This window comes from Entelurus aequoreus, linkage group LG21 (assembly GCF_033978785.1).
Source record: "Entelurus aequoreus isolate RoL-2023_Sb linkage group LG21, RoL_Eaeq_v1.1, whole genome shotgun sequence".
NCBI lineage: Eukaryota > Metazoa > Chordata > Actinopteri > Syngnathiformes > Syngnathidae > Entelurus > Entelurus aequoreus.
Window position 1 is genome coordinate 6,224,320 of NC_084751.1, and position 20,079 is coordinate 6,244,398.

At 44.8% G+C, this 20,079-nt stretch overlaps 2 protein-coding genes across 3 annotated transcripts in view; one reads left to right on the top strand and one right to left on the bottom strand.

Annotated features, from left to right (window-relative positions):
* LOC133638852 (lysosomal acid lipase/cholesteryl ester hydrolase-like) overlaps positions 1–1,690 on the bottom strand; it is a 10,996-nt gene extending 9,306 nt beyond the window's left edge. Inside the window, exons 1-3 of the mRNA XM_062031847.1 lie at positions 1,594–1,690; positions 877–986; positions 688–799 (exon numbers count right to left, since the gene is read on the bottom strand). Of these exons, the coding sequence (XP_061887831.1) occupies positions 688–799; positions 877–981 (217 nt within the window). The 5' untranslated portion in view covers positions 982–986; positions 1,594–1,690. The remainder of the gene's footprint in view (positions 1–687; positions 800–876; positions 987–1,593) is intronic.
* Positions 1,691–2,162: 472 nt separating this feature from the next.
* Positions 2,163–16,270, top strand: LOC133638219 (renalase-like). Of its 2 annotated transcripts, none has more exons than XM_062030592.1 (7): positions 2,163–2,331; positions 2,789–2,894; positions 12,481–12,623; positions 12,679–12,837; positions 13,877–14,062; positions 14,127–14,305; positions 14,367–16,270. In XM_062030592.1, the coding sequence occupies exons 1-7, from the start codon at positions 2,214–2,216 to the stop codon at positions 14,517–14,519; spliced, it is 1,044 nt and encodes a 347-aa protein (XP_061886576.1). In that variant the 5' UTR covers positions 2,163–2,213; the 3' UTR covers positions 14,520–16,270. The 2 variants fall into 2 exon arrangements, with proteins under 2 accessions (XP_061886576.1, XP_061886577.1); XM_062030593.1 differs by having other exon boundaries at positions 14,127–14,295; positions 14,367–14,507.
* The last annotated feature ends 3,809 nt before the right edge of the window (positions 16,271–20,079 follow it).

Below are 20,079 nucleotides of genomic sequence, written 5' to 3' on the forward strand. Positions count from 1 at the left end.
ATGTAGCTAGCTGCTGGCTGCTGCATCGCTCTTTTTGTTTGCTTTCTTTCTTTCTAGCAACCATCTCACTCAGCATGTAGCTAGCTGCTAGCTGCTGCATCGCTCTTTTTGTTTGCTTTCTTTCTTTCTAGCAACCATCTCACTCAGCATGTAGCTAGCTGCTAGCTGCTGCATCGCTCAAATTTAAAAAACTTTTTTTTTTTTTTTTTTTTCATAAAGAAATACAATCATGTGTGCTTACGGGCTGTATCCCTGCAGACTGTATTGATCTACATTGATATATCATTTATAAAATGTGTTTTTCTATGTTGATTTAATTTTTTAAAAAATAAAAAAAATAATGGTACCAATCGCCGCGGCCCGGTGGTTGGGGACCACTGCAGTAGACTGATGACATCACACCTGACCTAGACTGATGACATCACACCTGACCTCACCTTGTGTGATGAGCAGTAGACTGATGACATCACACCTGACCTCACCTTGTGTGATGAGCAGTAGACTGATGACATCACACCTGACCTAGACTGATGACATCACACCTGACCTCACCTTGTGTGATGAGCAGTAGACTGATGACATCACACCTGACCTCACCTTGTGTGATGAGCAGTAGACTGATGACATCACACCTGACCTCACCTTGTGTGATGAGCAGTAGACTGATGACATCACACCTGACCTCACCTTGTGTCTTTTTCAGCCCTCCAGGAATCCTGTTGACCATCAGGATGTAGCCGTCCTCCGTCAGCACCTGGTGCTCCTCCGCCGGGTAGCCCCACCTCCTGATGATCTCTGTCTGCTCACACACACACACACACTGGGGTGTTGCTGACACAGTAACCATGGCAACCTGCAGCAGAATGTTGTCCTCACAATGTTCATATGGACTTCAGGGTCCAATGGCGGCGGTGCGGTAAAAGGTGATGTTTTAGCCACGCCCACAGCCGACAGCAGCATCAAACATAGCAAACTCTGCATGGTGTCTGCACACACACACACACACACACACACACACACACACACATATTTCAACGTGTTGCTATTGTTCAAATCCCAGGTCTCTTCATCAACCGGAAGTCAGCTCCAAAACAAAAAATGTGTCTGATCACGGAGGTCAAAGGTTTTTTTTGATTGGTTGAAACTTTTATTAGTAGATTACACAGTACAGTACATATTCTATTGTATTAGTAGATTACACAGTACAGTACATATTCTATTGTATTAGTAGATTACACAGTACAGTACATATTCTATTGTATTAGTAGATTACACAGTACAGTACATATTCTATTGTATTAGTAGATTACACAGTACAGTACATATTCTATTGTATTAGTAGATTACACAGTACAGTACATATTCTATTGTATTAGTAGATTACACAGTACAGTACATATTCCCTACAATTGACCACTAAATGGTAACACCCCAATAAATTGTTGAACTAGTTTAAGGTCGGGGTCCACGTTCATCAATTGATGGTAGGTGAAAACAAGAAGCGTTCAACAGCAGTTTTGTGACACAAAAACACGACAATTTGCGTGTGATTAAAGATTAAGTTGTGTAGTTTTACGCAGCTCGTGTACTCACCGGAATCTTGGCTCAGCCGACTTTAGACCATGTGACTCCGGATGTGACGTCACGTGAGGTGTCACGTCGGCCAAAGGACACAGTTTAAAACGATGATTTTTTTTTTCCATGTTTGTTTGTAAATGTTGAACTTTATAAATAAAGGTGTTTGAAAAATGGTTGTAAAAGAATAAATGATGAAGTTATGATGCATAGTGACATGGCATAAGGAGAAATACTAGTGCTTGTAGAGGACACTTAAGGAGAAATACAAGTATGCTTGTACTTGTAGAGGAGACTTAAGGAGAAATACAAGTATGGTTGTACTTGTAGAGGAGACTTAAGGAGAAATACAAGTATGGTTGTACTTGTAGAGGAGACTTAAGGAGAAATACAAGTATGGTTGTACTTGTAGAGGAGACTTAAGGAGAAATACAAGTATGGTTGTACTTGTAGAGGAGACTTAAGGAGAAATACAAGTATGGTTGTACTTGTAGAGGACACTTAAGGAGAAATACAAGTATGGTTGTACTTGTAGAGGAGACTTTGATGTCGCTCTCGCTTCAACTCTGACCCAGCGGAAGCAGAAAACGTCACTTCCGGTGAGAGTGTCTTCGCTGTGCCTGACTGGAGACTTCAACATGTCCCGGGTTCTGATCGTGGGAGCGGGTCTGACAGGTAGTCTGTGTGCGTGTCTGCTGCGGAGGAACATGGACAACAAAGTCCACATTGTGGTCTGGGACAAGGCCAGAGGTTCTGGTGAGAAACTCTTCATGTCCGTCACTTGTCATGTAGCTTAGCTTAGCTTAGCTTAGTTTGGTTTACTTAAGTATAGCTTAGTTTAACTTGGCTTAGTCTTGTTTAGCTAGCGTAGTTTTGCTGGGCTTAGTTTTGTTTAGCTAGCGTAGTTTTGCGTGGCTTAGTTTTGTTTAGCTAGCGTAGTTTTGCGTGGCTTAGTTTTGTAAACAATCAAGAAGAGTTGAATATGGACCACTACTTGTGTAGTCTGTAGCTGTCCACTTATCAAATGCCTTGTGTGTGTGTGTGTGTGTGTGTGTGTGTGTGTGTGTGTGTGTGTGTGTGTGTGTGTGTGTGTGTGTGTGTGTGTGTGTGTGTGTGTGTCTGTGTCTGTGTCTGTGTGTGTGTGTCTGTGTGTGTGTGTGTCTGTGTCTGTGTGTGTGTGTGTGTGTGTGTGTCTGTTTGTGTGTGTGTGTAGGTGGAAGGATGTGCACGTCTCGTCCTCCTGACTCCCAGTCTCACTCGGCGGACATAGGAGCGCAGTACATCACGGCCACACATGAATATGCTCAGTCTCACCACAGGTAGGACACATTTGTCTCTGCATATAACATTCTAGAACTTTGACCTGGGTTGTCCCTAATGAAGGTTTACTCACTATACCATCGTGATATTACAGCCCATACCAAGGTGTATCATGATGCACCAAACCTTATGTCTTCAATGTCAGGATCTTTTTAGTGTGCTGGGTCAACACATTTGATGAATGAACTGTCCAAACATATATCTTCATGTATGTACAAACTTCACATTGTTATGACATACTAACTAGAATGACTTTAAGAAACATCACATTGTTATGACATACTAACTAGAATGACTTTAAGAAACTTCACATTGTTATGACATACTAACTAGAATGACTTTAAGAAACTTCACATTGTTATGACATACTAACTAGAATGACTTTAAGAAACATCACATTGTTATGACATACTAACTAGAATGACTTTAAGAAACATCACATTGTTATGACATACTAACTAGAATGACTTTAAGAAACTTCACATTGTTATGACATACTAACTAGAATGACTTTAAGAAACTTCACATTGTTATGACATACTAACTAGAATGACTTTAAGAAACTTCACATTGTTATGACATACTAACTAGAATGACTTTAAGAAACATCACATTGTTATGACATACTAACTAGAATGACTTTAAGAAACTTCACATTGTTATGACATACTAACTAGAATGACTTTACGAAACTTCACATTGTTATGACATACTAACTAGAATGACTTTAAGAAACATCACATTGTTATGACATACTAACTAGAATGCCTTTACGAAACTTCACATTGTTATGACATACTAACTAGAATGACTTTAAGAAACTTCACATTGTTATGACATACTAACTAGAATGACTTTAAGAAACATCACATTGTTATGACATACTAACTAGAATGACTTTAAGAAACTTCACATTGTTATGACATACTAACTAGAATGACTTTACGAAACTTCACATTGTTATGACATACTAACTAGAATGACTTTAAGAAACATCACATTGTTATGACATACTAACTAGAATGACTTTAAGAAACTTCACATTGTTATGACATACTAACTAGAATGACTTTAAGAAACTTCACATTGTTATGACATACTAACTAGAATGACTTTAAGAAACTTCACATTGTTATGACATACTAACTAGAATGACTTTAAGAAACTTCACATTGTTATGACATACTAACTAGAATGACTTTAAGAAACTTCACATTGTTATGACATACTAACTAGAATGACTTTAAGAAACTTCACATTGTTATGACATACTAACTAGAATGACTTTAAGAAACTTCACATTGTTATGACATACTAACTAGAATGACTTTAAGAAACTTCACATTGTTATGACATACTAACTAGAATGACTTTAAGAAACTTCACATTGTTATGACATACTAACTAGAATGACTTTAAGAAACTTCACATTGTTATGACATACTAACTAGAATGACTTTAAGAAACTTCACATTGTTATGACATACTAACTAGAATGACTTTAAGAAACTTCACATTGTTATGACATACTAACTAGAATGACTTTAAGAAACTTCACATTGTTATGACATACTAACTAGAATGACTTTACGAAACTTCACATTGTTATGACATACTAACTAGAATGACTTTAAGAAACATCACATTGTTATGACATACTAACTAGAATGCCTTTACGAAACTTCACATTGTTATGACATACTAACTAGAATGACTTTAAGAAACTTCACATTGTTATGACATACTAACTAGAATGACTTTAAGAAACTTCACATTGTTATGACATACTAACTAGAATGACTTTAAGAAACTTCACATTGTTATGACATACTAACTAGAATGACTTTAAGAAACTTCACATTGTTATGACATACTAACTAGAATGACTTTAAGAAACTTCACATTGTTATGACATACTAACTAGAATGACTTTAAGAAACTTCACATTGTTATGACATACTAACTAGAATGACTTTAAGAAACTTCACATTGTTATGACATACTAACTAGAATGCCTTTACGAAACTTCACATTGTTATGACATACTAACTAGAATGACTTTAAGAAACTTCACATTGTTATGACATACTAACTAGAATGACTTTAAGAAACTTCACATTGTTATGACATACTAACTAGAATGACTTTAAGAAACTTCACATTGTTATGACATACTAACTAGAATGACTTTAAGAAACTTCACATTGTTATGACATACTAACTAGAATGACTTTAAGAAACTTCACATTGTTATGACATACTAACTAGAATGACTTTAAGAAACTTCACATTGTTATGACATACTAACTAGAATGACTTTAAGAAACTTCACATTGTTATGACATACTAACTAGAATGACTTTAAGAAACTTCACATTGTTATGACATACTAACTAGAATGACTTTAAGAAACTTCACATTGTTATGACATACTAACTAGAATGACTTTAAGAAACTTCACATTGTTATGACATACTAACTAGAATGACTTTACGAAACTTCACATTGTTATGACATACTAACTAGAATGACTTTAAGAAACATCACATTGTTATGACATACTAACTAGAATGCCTTTACGAAACTTCACATTGTTATGACATACTAACTAGAATGACTTTAAGAAACTTCACATTGTTATGACATACTAACTAGAATGACTTTAAGAAACTTCACATTGTTATGACATACTAACTAGAATGACTTTAAGAAACTTCACATTGTTATGACATACTAACTAGAATGACTTTAAGAAACTTCACATTGTTATGACATACTAACTAGAATGACTTTAAGAAACTTCACATTGTTATGACATACTAACTAGAATGACTTTAAGAAACTTCACATTGTTATGACATACTAACTAGAATGACTTTAAGAAACTTCACATTGTTATGACATACTAACTAGAATGACTTTAAGAGCCTTTTACTCACTCAGCCTGCCTGCAGTCGGCCTCTTTTTAAGTGCTCCTGTATTGTGCCCCCGACATAGGCTCCTCCCTCTCAGTGCCCCCGACATAGGCTCCTCCCTCTCAGTGCCCCCGACATAGGCTCCTCCCTCTCAGTGCCCCCGACATAGGCTCCTCCCTCTCGGTGCCCCCGACATAGGCTCCTCCCTCTCTGTGTTCTCCTCCAACACAGACTCCTCCTCCTAGTCTTCTCCTCCAACACAGACTCCTCCTCCTTGTCTTCTCCTCCAACACAGACTCCTCCTCCTTGTCTTCTCCTCCAACACAGGCTCCTCCTCGTTGCACACGTCATAGTCAACACGTCATAGTCACCTCCAGTATTGCACACGTCATAGTCAACACGTCATAGTCACCTCCAGTATTGCACACGTCATAGTCAACACGTCATAGTCCCCTCCAGTATTGCACACGTCATAGTCAACACGTCATAGTCACCTCCAGTATTGCACACGTCATAGTCAACACGTCATAGTCCCCTCCAGTATTGCACACGTCATAGTCAACACGTCATAGTCACCTCCAGTATTGCACACGTCATAGTCAACACGTCATAGTCACCTCCAGTATTGCACACGTCATAGTCAACACGTCATAGTCACCTCCAGTATTGCACACGTCATAGTCAACACGTCATAGTCACCTCCAGTATTGCACACGTCATAGTCAACACGTCATAGTCACCTCCAGTATTGCACACGTCATAGTCAACACGTCATAGTCCCCTCCAGTATTGCACACGTCATAGTCAACACGTCATAGTCAACACGTCATAGTCACCTCCAGTATTGCACACGTCATAGTCAACACGTCATAGTCAACACGTCATAGTCACCTCCAGTATTGCACACGTCAGTCAACACGTCATAGTCACCTCCAGTATTGCACACGTCATAGTCAACACGTCATAGTCACCTCCAGTATTGCACACGTCATAGTCAACACGTCATAGTCACCTCCAGTATTGCACACGTCATAGTCAACACGTCATAGTCACCTCCAGTATTGCACACGTCATAGTCAACACGTCATAGTCACCTCCAGTATTGCACACGTCATAGTCAACACGTCATAGTCACCTCCAGTATTGCACACGTCACAGTCAACACGTCATAGTCACCTCCAGTATTGCACACGTCATAGTCAACACGTCATAGTCACCTCCAGTATTGCACACGTCATAGTCAACACGTCATAGTCAACACGTCATAGTCACCTCCAGTATTGCACACGTCATAGTCAACACGTCATAGTCACCTCCAGTATTGCACACGTCATAGTCAACACGTCATAGTCACCTCCAGTATTGCACACGTCATAGTCAACACGTCATAGTCACCTCCAGTATTGCACACGTCATAGTCAACACGTCATAGTCACCTCCAGTATTGCACACGTCATAGTCAACACGTCATAGTCACCTCCAGTATTGCACACGTCATAGTCAACACGTCATAGTCACCTCCAGTATTGCACACGTCATAGTCAACACGTCATAGTCACCTCCAGTATTGCACACGTCATAGTCAACACGTCATAGTCACCTCCAGTATTGCACACGTCATAGTCAACACGTCATAGTCACCTCCAGTATTGCACACGTCATAGTCAACACGTCATAGTCACCTCCAGTATTGCACACGTCATAGTCAACACGTCATAGTCACCTCCAGTATTGCACACGTCATAGTCAACACGTCATAGTCACCTCCAGTATTGCACACGTCATAGTCAACACGTCATAGTCAACACGTCATAGTCACCTCCAGTATTGCACACGTCATAGTCAACACGTCATAGTCACCTCCAGTATTGCACACGTCATAGTCAACACGTCATAGTCACCTCCAGTATTGCACACGTCATAGTCAACACGTCATAGTCACCTCCAGTATTGCACACGTCATAGTCAACACGTCATAGTCACCTCCAGTATTGCACACGTCATAGTCAACACGTCATAGTCCCCTCCAGTATTGCACACGTCATAGTCAACACGTCATAGTCACCTCCAGTATTGCACACGTCATAGTCAACACGTCATAGTCACCTCCAGTATTGCACACGTCATAGTCAACACGTCATAGTCACCTCCAGTATTGCACACGTCATAGTCAACACGTCATAGTCACCTCCAGTATTGCACACGTCATAGTCAACACGTCATAGTCACCTCCAGTATTGCACACGTCATAGTCAACACGTCATAGTCCCCTCCAGTATTGCACACGTCATAGTCAACACGTCATAGTCAACACGTCATAGTCACCTCCAGTATTGCACACGTCAGTCAACACGTCATAGTCACCTCCAGTATTGCACACGTCATAGTCAACACGTCATAGTCACCTCCAGTATTGCACACGTCATAGTCAACACGTCATAGTCACCTCCAGTATTGCACACGTCATAGTCAACACGTCATAGTCACCTCCAGTATTGCACACGTCATAGTCAACACGTCATAGTCACCTCCAGTATTGCACACGTCATAGTCAACACGTCATAGTCACCTCCAGTATTGCACACGTCACAGTCAACACGTCATAGTCACCTCCAGTATTGCACACGTCATAGTCAACACGTCATAGTCACCTCCAGTATTGCACACGTCATAGTCAACACGTCATAGTCAACACGTCATAGTCACCTCCAGTATTGCACACGTCATAGTCAACACGTCATAGTCACCTCCAGTATTGCACACGTCATAGTCAACACGTCATAGTCACCTCCAGTATTGCACACGTCATAGTCAACACGTCATAGTCACCTCCAGTATTGCACACGTCATAGTCAACACGTCATAGTCACCTCCAGTATTGCACACGTCATAGTCAACACGTCATAGTCACCTCCAGTATTGCACACGTCATAGTCAACACGTCATAGTCACCTCCAGTATTGCACACGTCATAGTCAACACGTCATAGTCACCTCCAGTATTGCACACGTCATAGTCAACACGTCATAGTCACCTCCAGTATTGCACACGTCATAGTCAAAACGTCATAGTCACCTCCAGTATTGCACACGTCATAGTCAACACGTCATAGTCACCTCCAGTATTGCACACGTCATAGTCAACACGTCATAGTCACCTCCAGTATTGCACACGTCATAGTCAACACGTCATAGTCAACACGTCATAGTCACCTCCAGTATTGCACACGTCATAGTCAACACGTCATAGTCACCTCCAGTATTGCACACGTCATAGTCAACACGTCATAGTCACCTCCAGTATTGCACACGTCATAGTCAACACGTCATAGTCACCTCCAGTATTGCACACGTCATAGTCAACACGTCATAGTCAACACGTCATAGTCACCTCCAGTATTGCACACGTCATAGTCAACACGTCATAGTCACCTCCAGTATTGCACACGTCATAGTCAACACGTCATAGTCACCTCCAGTATTGCACACGTCATAGTCAACACGTCATAGTCACCTCCAGTATTGCACACGTCATAGTCAACACGTCATAGTCACCTCCAGTATTGCACACGTCATAGTCAACACGTCATAGTCAACACGTCATAGTCACCTCCAGTATTGCACACATCATAGTCAACACGTCATAGTCACCTCCAGTATTGCACACGTCATAGTCAACACGTCATAGTCAACACGTCATAGTCCCCTCCAGTATTGCACACGTCATAGTCAACACGTCATAGTCACCTCCAGTATTGCACACGTCATAGTCAACATGTCATAGTCAACACGTCATAGTCACCTCCAGTATTGCACACGTCATAGTCAACACGTCATAGTCAACACGTCATAGTCACCTCCAGTATTGCACACGTCATAGTCAACACGTCATAGTCACCTCCAGTATTGCACACGTCATAGTCAACACGTCATAGTCACCTCCAGTATTGCACACGTCATAGTCAACACGTCATAGTCACCTCCAGTATTGCACACGTCATAGTCAACACGTCATAGTCACCTCCAGTATTGCACACGTCATAGTCAACACGTCATAGTCAACACGTCATAGTCACCTCCAGTATTGCACACATCATAGTCAACACGTCATAGTCACCTCCAGTATTGCACACGTCATAGTCAACACGTCATAGTCAACACGTCATAGTCCCCTGCAGTATTGCACACGTCATAGTCAACACGTCATAGTCACCTCCAGTATTGCACACGTCATAGTCAACACGTCATAGTCACCTCCAGTATTGCACACGTCATAGTCAACACGTCATAGTCACCTCCAGTATTGCACACGTCATAGTCAACACGTCATAGTCACCTCCAGTATTGCACACGTCATAGTCACCTCCAGTATTGCACACGTCATAGTCAACACGTCTAGTCAAAACGTTGATAAATAGCTTTTATTCTTAAGTTTGAGAGTAGGACTAAATTTCGCAAATTCTCAGGACTTAAGTGTAAAATGGCACTCTAAGACGCTTGATAAATGCGGCCCCAGATCTAGATGTAAATACCTGGAAATAAATGTCCCATATTCATCTTAGGCAGCACGGTGGAATAGGGGTTAGTGCGTCTGCCTCACAATAAGAACATCCTGGGTTCGATCCTGCGCTCGGGATCTTTCTGTGTGGAGTTTGCATGTTCTCCCCGTGACTGTGTGGGTTCTACTCCGGCTTCCTCCCACCTCCAAAGACATGCACCATGGGGGTAGGCCCCTCCCACCTCCACAGACATGCACCATGGGGGTAGGCCCCTCCCACCTCCAAAGACATGCACCTGGGGATAGGCCCCTCCCACCTCCACAGACATGCACCATGGGGGTAGGCCCCTCCCACCTCCAAAGACATGCACCTGGGGATAGGCCCCTCCCACCTCCACAGACATGCACCATGGGGATAGGCCCCTCCCACCTCCACAGACATGCACCATGGGGGTAGGCCCCTCCCACCTCCAAAGACATGCACCTGGGGATAGGCCCCTCCCACCTCCACAGACATGCACCATGGGGGTAGGCCCCTCCCACCTCCAAAGACATGCACCTGGGGATAGGCCCCTCCCACCTCCAAAGACATGCACCTGGGGATAGGCCCCTCCCACCTCCAGACATGCACCTGTGGATAGGCCCCTTCTACCTCCACAGACATGCACCTGTGGATAGGCCCCTTCTACCTCCACAGACATGCACCTGTGGATAGGCCCCTTCTACCTCCACAGACATGCACCTGGGGATAGGCCCCTCCCACCTCCAGACATGCACCTGTGGATAGGCCCCTTCTACCTCCACAGACATGCACCTGTGGATAGGCCCCTTCTACCTCCACAGACATGCACCTGTGGATAGGCCCCTTCTACCTCCACAGACATGCACCTGTGGATAGGCCCCTTCTACCTCCACAGACATGCACCTGGGGATAGGCCCCTCCCACCTCCAGACATGCACCTGTGGATAGGCCCCTTCTACCTCCACAGACATGCACCTGGGGATAGGCCCCTCCCACCTCCAGACATGCACCTGGGGATAGGCCCCTCCCACCTCCAAGGACATGCACCTGGGGATAGGCCCCTCCCACCTCCAGACATGCACCTGGGGATAGGCCCCTCCCACCTCCAAAGACATGCACCTGAGGATAGGTTGATTGGCAACACTAAATTTGCCCTAGTGTGTGAATGTTGTCTATCTGTGTTGGCCCTGTGATGAGGTGGTGACTTGTCCAGGGTGTACCCCGCCTTCTGCCCGAATGCAGCTGAGATAGGCTCCAGCACCCCCGTGACCCTGAAAGGGACCAGCTGTAGAAAATGGATGAATGGATATTCATCTTTTCATGTCAAACCCAAATGTTTTCAGTCTACAACAAAAATAAACAAATTGGACTCACTGTTCCAATACTTTTGGACTTTTGCACTGTGTATCTGCCATCAGTGTGGTATCACTCGACATAGTGTATCTGCCATCAGTGTGGTATCACTCGACATAGTGTATCTGCCATCAGTGTGGTATCACTCGACGTAGTGTATCTGCCATCAGTGTGTTATCACTGGACATAGTGTATCTGCCATCAGTGTGGTATCAGTGGACATAGTGTATCTGCCATCAGTGTGGTATCAGTGGACATAGTGTATCTGCCATCAGTGTGGTATCAGTGGACATAGTGTATCTGCCATCAGTGTGGTATCAGTGGACATAGTGTATCTGCCATCAGTGTGGTATCAGTGGACATAGTGTATCTGCCATCATTGTGGTATCAGTGGACATAGTGTATCTGCCATCAGTGTGGTATCAGTGGACATAAGTGTATCTGCCATCAGTGTGGTATCACTCGACATAGTGTATCTGCCATCAGTGTGGTATCACTCGACATAGTGTATCTGCCATCAGTGTGGTATCACTCGACATAGTGTATCTGCCATCAGTGTGGTATCAGTGGACATAGTGTATCTGACATCAGTGTGGTATCAGTGGACATAGTGTATCTGCCATCAGTGTGGTATCAGTGGACATAGTGTATCTGCCATCAGTGTGGTATCACTCGACATAGTGTATCTCAATGTTTATTTATATCAATGTTTATTTTTTTTAATTTATTTATTTATCTGCCATCAGTGTGGTATCAGTGGACATAGTGTATCTGACATCAGTATGGGACATATGTCAGCCTGTACACAGAGCTGGTGGGTGCGGGGGTGCTGCGTCCTCTGGACTGTGTGGTAGAAGGACTGCGACACCAAGAGGGGAGTCAGAACTACGTGGCACCACTGGGCATGAGCAGTGTGGTCAAACACTTCCTGTGTGAGTCAGGTGAGTGACATGTGACTTTCCTGACAAACTGTCACTGCAGCGTCATCATTTCTAGGAGCTGATTTGTTCTTGGAGCATCATGTGACTGGCCTGTACCGCCGCGGTGCATCATGGGAGGTTCACAGGAAGCATGGCGCCAGTGAGCGCTTTGACTCGGTCATCCTGACCATGCCTGTACCTCAAATACTGCAGCTGCAAGGAGACCTGCCACAACGTAAGTCACATGCTAATGACATAGTCACACTTTATGCTGATGACATAGCCACACTTTATGTTGATGACATAGTCACACTTTATGTTGATGACATAGTCACACTTTATGTTGATGACATAGTCACACTTTATGTTGATGACATAGTCACACTTTATGTTGATGACATAGTCACACTTTATGTTGATGACATAGTCACACTTTATGCTGATGACATAGCCACACTTTATGTTGATGACATAGTCACACTTTATGTTGATGACATAGTCACACTTTATGTTGATGACATAGTCACACTTTATGTTGATGACATAGTCACACTTTATGTTGATGACATAGCCGCACTTTATGTTGATGACATAGTCACACTTTATGTTGATGACATAGTCACACTTTATGTTGATGACATAGTCACACTTTATGTTGATGACATAGCCGCACTTTATGTTGATGACATAGTCACACTTTATGCTGATGACATAGCCACACTTTATGTTGATGACATAGTCACACTTTATGTTGATGACATAGCCGCACTTTATGTTGATGACATAGTCACACTTTATGTTGATGACATAGCCGCACTTTATGTTGATGACATAGCCACACTTTATGTTGATGACATAGCCACACTTTATGTTGATGACATAGCCGCACTTTATGTTGATGACATAGCCACACTTTATGTTGATGACATAGCCGCACTTTATGTTGATGACATAGCCACACTTTATGTTGATGACATAGTCACACTTTATGTTGATGACATAGCCGCACTTTATGTTGATGACATAGTCACACTTTATGTTGATGACATAGCCGCACTTTATGTTGATGACATAGCCACACTTTATGTTGATGACATAGCCACACTTTATGTTGATGACATAGTCACACTTTATGTTGATGACATAGCCGCACTTTATGTTGATGACATGGCCACACTTTATGTTGATGACATAGCCACACTTTATGTTGATGACATAGTCTCACTTTAATACAAGTTAGGAGTGATGTATTAGTTAACTAATGGGTGTGTCAGTGCTGTCTGTCCAGCAGAGGGCGCAGTTAGAAGCAGTGATGTATTCTTCACGCTTCGCCTTGGCGCTCTTCTTCCCACCTGGCGTGGACATCAAGGTGCCGTGGGCCGTGCGCTACTACAACAACCAGGGTGACAACAGCGAGTGTATCTGCTACGCCACCGTGGAGCCTCGTAAACGCGGCACAGGTGAGGAGCGCTGATGATGATGATGATGAAGATGCGGGGGAGACCTCACCACTGTCACGTCCAGAGGGCCACGCCCCCCTGGGTCCAGCCCTGGTGGTCCATAGCAGCGCTCCCTTTGGCCTGCAGCACCTGGAAAAGGAGAAGGAGGAAGTTGAGCCCATGGTCTTGAGGGAAGTCTACAGGCTCCTCCCCAATCTGCCTCAGCCAATCAGCATCAAGTGCCACAAGTGGAGGTACTCACAGGTGAGGAAGGTCACCCTGGCTGCTCCAGCATTTCACCTTTGACCTGGCCTCTTCCCTGCAGGTGCTGACCTCAGTGGCGGACTGTCCGGGTCACATGACCGTCCTGGAGCGCCCCCTGCTGGTGTGCGCGGGCGACGCCTTCAGCCACTCCAACTTTGACGGCTGCGTGGAGTCTGCAGTGAGCGTGCTCGCTGTCTTCAAGGCAGGAAGTTAGCTCGCCACCTGACTGATACTTTCACTTTCACATAAATACTTTATTCACTTGACACCACACCTGACATCATCTTTCACACACCTGACATCATCTTTCACACACACCTGACATCATCTTTCACACACCTGACATCATCTTTCACACACACCTGACATCATCTTTCACACACCTGACATCATCTTTCACACACACCTGACATCATCTTTCACACACCTGACATCATCTTTCACACACACCTGACATCATCTTTCACACACCTGACATCATCTTTCACACACACCTGACATCATCTTTCACACACACCTGACATCATCTTTCACACACACCTGACATCATCTTTCACACACCTGACATCATCTTTCACACACCTGACATCATCTTTCACACACCTGACATCATCTTTCACACACACCTGACATCATCTTTCACACACACCTGACATCATCTTTCACACACACCTGACATCATCTTTCACACACCTGACATCATCTTTCACACACACCTGACATCATCTTTCACACACACCTGACATCATCTTTCACACACACCTGACATCATCTTTCACACACCTGACATCATCTTTCACACACCTGACATCATCTTTCACACACCTGACATCATCTTTCACACACCTGACATCATCTTTCACACACACCTGACATCATCTTTCACACACCTGACATCATCTTTCACACACACCTGACATCATCTTTCACACACACCTGACATCATCTTTCACACACACCTGACATCATCTTTCACACACCTGACATCATCTTTCACACACCTGACATCATCTTTCACACACCTGACATCATCTTTCACACACCTGACATCATCTTTCACACACACCTGACATCATCTTTCACACACACCTGACATCATCTTTCACACACCTGACATCATCTTTCACACACACCTGACATCATCTTTCACACACACCTGACATCATCTTTCACACACCTGACATCATCTTTCACACACACCTGACATCATCTTTCACACACCTGACATCATCTTTCACACACACCTGACATCATCTTTCACACACCTGACATCATCTTTCACACACACCTGACATCATCTTTCACACACCTGACATCACCTTTCACACACACCTGACATCATCTTTCACACACCTGACATCATCTTTCACACACCTGACATCATCTTTCACACACACCTGACATCATCTTTCACACACACCTGACATCATCTTTCACACACACCTGACATCATCTTTCACACACACCTGACATCATCTTTCACACACACCTGACATCATCTTTCACACACACCTGACATCATCTTTCACACACACCTGACATCATCTTTCACACACACCTGACATCATCTTTCACACACACCTGACATCATCTTTCACACCCACACCTGATATCATCTTTCACACACACCTGACATCATCTTTCACACACACCTGACATCATCTTTCACACACACCTGACATCATCTTTCACACACCTGACATCATCTTTCACACACACCTGACATCATCTTTCACACACCTGACATCACCTTTCACACACACCTGACATCATCTTTCACACACACCTGACATCATCTTTCACACACACCTGACATCATCTTTCACACACCTGACATCATCTTTCACACACCTGACATCATCTTTCACACACACCTGACATCATCTTTCACACACACCTGACATCATCTTTCACACACACCTGACATCATCTTTCACACACACCTGACATCATCTTTCACACACACCTGACATCATCTTTCACACACACCTGACATCATCTTTCACACACACCTGACATCATCTTTCACACACACCTGACATCATCTTTCACACACACCTGACATCATCTTTCACACACACCTGACATCATCTTTCACACACACCTGACATCATCTTTCACACCCACACCTGATATCATCTTTCACACACACCTGACATCATCTTTCACACACACCTGACATCATCTTTCACACAGGCTGCTCAAAAAACAGCAAGTTGATTGACAGCCGGTTGCTATGCTTAACTTGTTGATTGACACACCTCCAGGTGGTCCTCCTGGAGACACAAACATCCTACTAGCAGTGCCACACCACACCTCCAGGTGGTCCTCCTGGAGACACAAACATCCTACTAGCAGTGCCACACCACACCCCCAGGTGGTCCTCCTGGAGACACAAACATCCTACTAGCAGTGCCACACCACACCTCCAGGTGGTCCTCCTGGAGACACAAACATCCTACTAGCAGTGCCACACCACACCTCCAGGTGGTCCTCCTGGAGACACAAACATCCTACTAGCAGTGCCACACCACACCTCCAGGTGGTCCTCCTGGAGACACAAACATCCTACTAGCAGTGCCACACCACACCTCCAGGTGGTCCTCCTGGAGACACAAACATCCTACTAGCAGTGCCACACCACACCTCCAGGTGGTCCTCCTGGAGACACAAACATCCTACTAGCAGTGCCACACCACACCTCCAGGTGGTCCTCCTGGAGACACAAACATCCTACTAGCAGTGCCACACCACACCTCCAGGTGGTCCTCCTGGAGACACAAATATCCTACTAGCAGTGTCACACCACACCTCCAGGTGGTCCTCCTGGAGACACAAACATCCTACTAGCAGTGCCACACCACACCTCCAGGTGGTCCTCCTGGAGACACAAACATCCTACTAGCAGTGCCACACCACACCTCCAGGTGGTCCTCCTGGAGACACAAACATCCTACTAGCAGTGCCACACCACACCTCCAGGTGGTCCTCCTGGAGACACAAACATCCTACTAGCAGTGCCACACCACACCTCCAGGTGGTCCTCCTGGAGACACAAACATCCTACTAGCAGTGTCACACCACACCTCCAGGTGGTCCTCCTGGAGACACAAACATCCTACTAGCAGTGCCACACCACACCTCCAGGTGGTCCTCCTGGAGACACAAACATCCTACTAGCAGTGCCACACCACACCTCCAGGTGGTCCTCCTGGAGACACAAACATCCTACTAGCAGTGCCACACCACACCTCCAGGTGGTCCTCCTGGAGACACAAACATCCTACTAGCAGTGTCACACCACACCTCCAGGTGGTCCTCCTGGAGACACAAACATCCTACTAGCAGTGTCACACCACACCTCCAGGTGGTCCTCCTGGAGACACAAACATCCTACTAGCAGTGCCACACCACACCTCCAGGTGGTCCTCCTGGAGACACAAACATCCTACTAGCAGTGTCACACCACACCTCCAGGTGGTCCTCCTGGAGACACAAACATCCTACTAGCAGTGCCACACCACACCTCCAGGTGGTCCTCCTGGAGACACAAACATCCTACTAGCAGTGCCACACCACACCTCCAGGTGGTCCTCCTGGAGACACAAACATCCTACTAGCAGTGCCACACCACACCTCCAGGTGGTCCTCCTGGAGACACAAACATCCTACTAGCAGTGCCACACCACACCTCCAGGTGGTCCTCCTGGAGACACAAACATCCTACTAGCAGTGCCACACCACACCTCCAGGTGGTCCTCCTGGAGACACAAACATCCTACTAGCAGTGCCACACCACACCTCCAGGTGGTCCTCCTGGAGACACAAGCATCCTACTAGCAGTGCCACACCACACCTCCAGGTGGTCCTCCTGGAGACACAAACATCCTACTAGCAGTGCCACACCACACCTCCAGGTGGTCCTGGAGACACAAACATCCTACTAGCAGTGCCACACCACACCTCCAGGTGGTCCTCCTGGAGACACAAGCATCCTACTAGCAGTGCCACACCACACCTCCAGGTGGTCCTCCTGGAGACACAAGCATCCTACTAGCAGTGCCACACCACACCACACCTCCAGGTGGTCTTCCTGGAGACACAAGCATCTGTGTCCAGACGTCCCAAGTGGTGGTGTTCTTGGCGGCCTCACCAGTCACCAGACTGTGGTGTGCAGCACAGTGAGTCAAGTTGACCACTGCCACTACAAACCTGTTCCGGTTGTCTTTTTCACAGTAATGGTTTGTTGCTAAATGCTGTTGGTGTGCTAATAACTGCTGGGTCAGACTTCCATAGACACGTTCTAAGGGTACGCAGCATGGAGCGCTACTGCCTACTGGCGCTGACGAGACGCGGGGCCGCCATCTTGGAGTGGTGATCAGTGCAATTCATTTGGCAGGAGCAATGAACTGTCAGCGCATTTCATTCATTTTACCTCACTGACTCCTGTGGACTCCTTCCGTTTCTTGGGCACCACCATCACCCAGGACCTCAAGTGGGGGCGGACCATCAGCTCCCTCATCAAGAAGGCCCAGCAGAGGATGTACTTCCTGCAGCAGCTGAGGAAACTTCAGGTGCTGACCGAGATGCTGGTGCAGTTTTACTCAGCCATCATGGAGTCCTTCCTCACCTCCTCCATCACCGTGTGGTTCCCCGGCGCCACAGTCCAAGATAAGCAAGATGCTGGTGCAGTTTTACTCAGCCATCATGGAGTCCTTCCTCACCTCCTCCATCACCGTGTGGTTCCCCAGCGCCACAGTCCAAGATAAGCATGGACTGCAGCGCATGGTACGTGCTGCTGAGAAGGTGATTGGCTGCAAGCTCCCATCCCTCCAGGACTTGTTTTCCTCCAGGACCAGGAGGCGTGTGGGTGGGATCACAGCTGACTCTTCTCACCCTGGACACAAAACTATTCTCCCCTCTCCCCTCAGGCAGGAGACTACGCTCCATCCAGACCCACACCTTTTTCCCCTCGGCCATCAGACACATGAACAATAACAAGATCTGATAGCTCAGTTACAGCTCATTTTATTACCTTTCTGTGTTGTGTTTTATGTTGCACCATTGCACCAGGAAAAATTCCTAGTTTGTGAACCCGTCCTCAAACAATAGCAATAAAAAATAAATAAAAAATCTGATTCTGAATACCACTGATTTTCACCCGCTTTGTCATAGGTGTAGCTATGATGAAGGACACATGTTTTATTATTCATAGTTTGCTTAACAGTAATAGAATATTCTTATATGCTAGAAGTGACCAGATCAAAAGTGGGAATATAATCCCAGAGAAGGGTCAGCTATTTTTAAATTGAAGAAACAATATGATGAGGTTATATATACATGCTACATAAACAATGTATGAATACATGAGATATCTATAGACTGTATCTCTGTTGCTGCAGCAGCACAGAGTTTATTCTGTCTTGACACTTTGTATTGATATTTTATATTACGGGGACGGCGTGGCGAAGTTGGGAGAGTGGCCGTGCCAGCAATTTGAGGGTTACTGGTTCAATCCCCACCTTCTACCATCCTAGTCACGTCCGTTGTGTCCTTGGGCAAGACACTTCACCCTTGCTCCTGATGGCTGCTGGTTAGCGCCTTGCATGGCAGCTCCCGCCATCAGTGTGTGAATGTGTGTGTGAATGTGGAAATACTGTCAAAGCGCTTTGGGCTCCTTAAAAAGGGGTAGAAAAGTGCTATACAAGTACAACCATTTACATTCTTCCCTTAAATGATCATGTTTACAGTCATTGTTTTATATGTATTTTTGA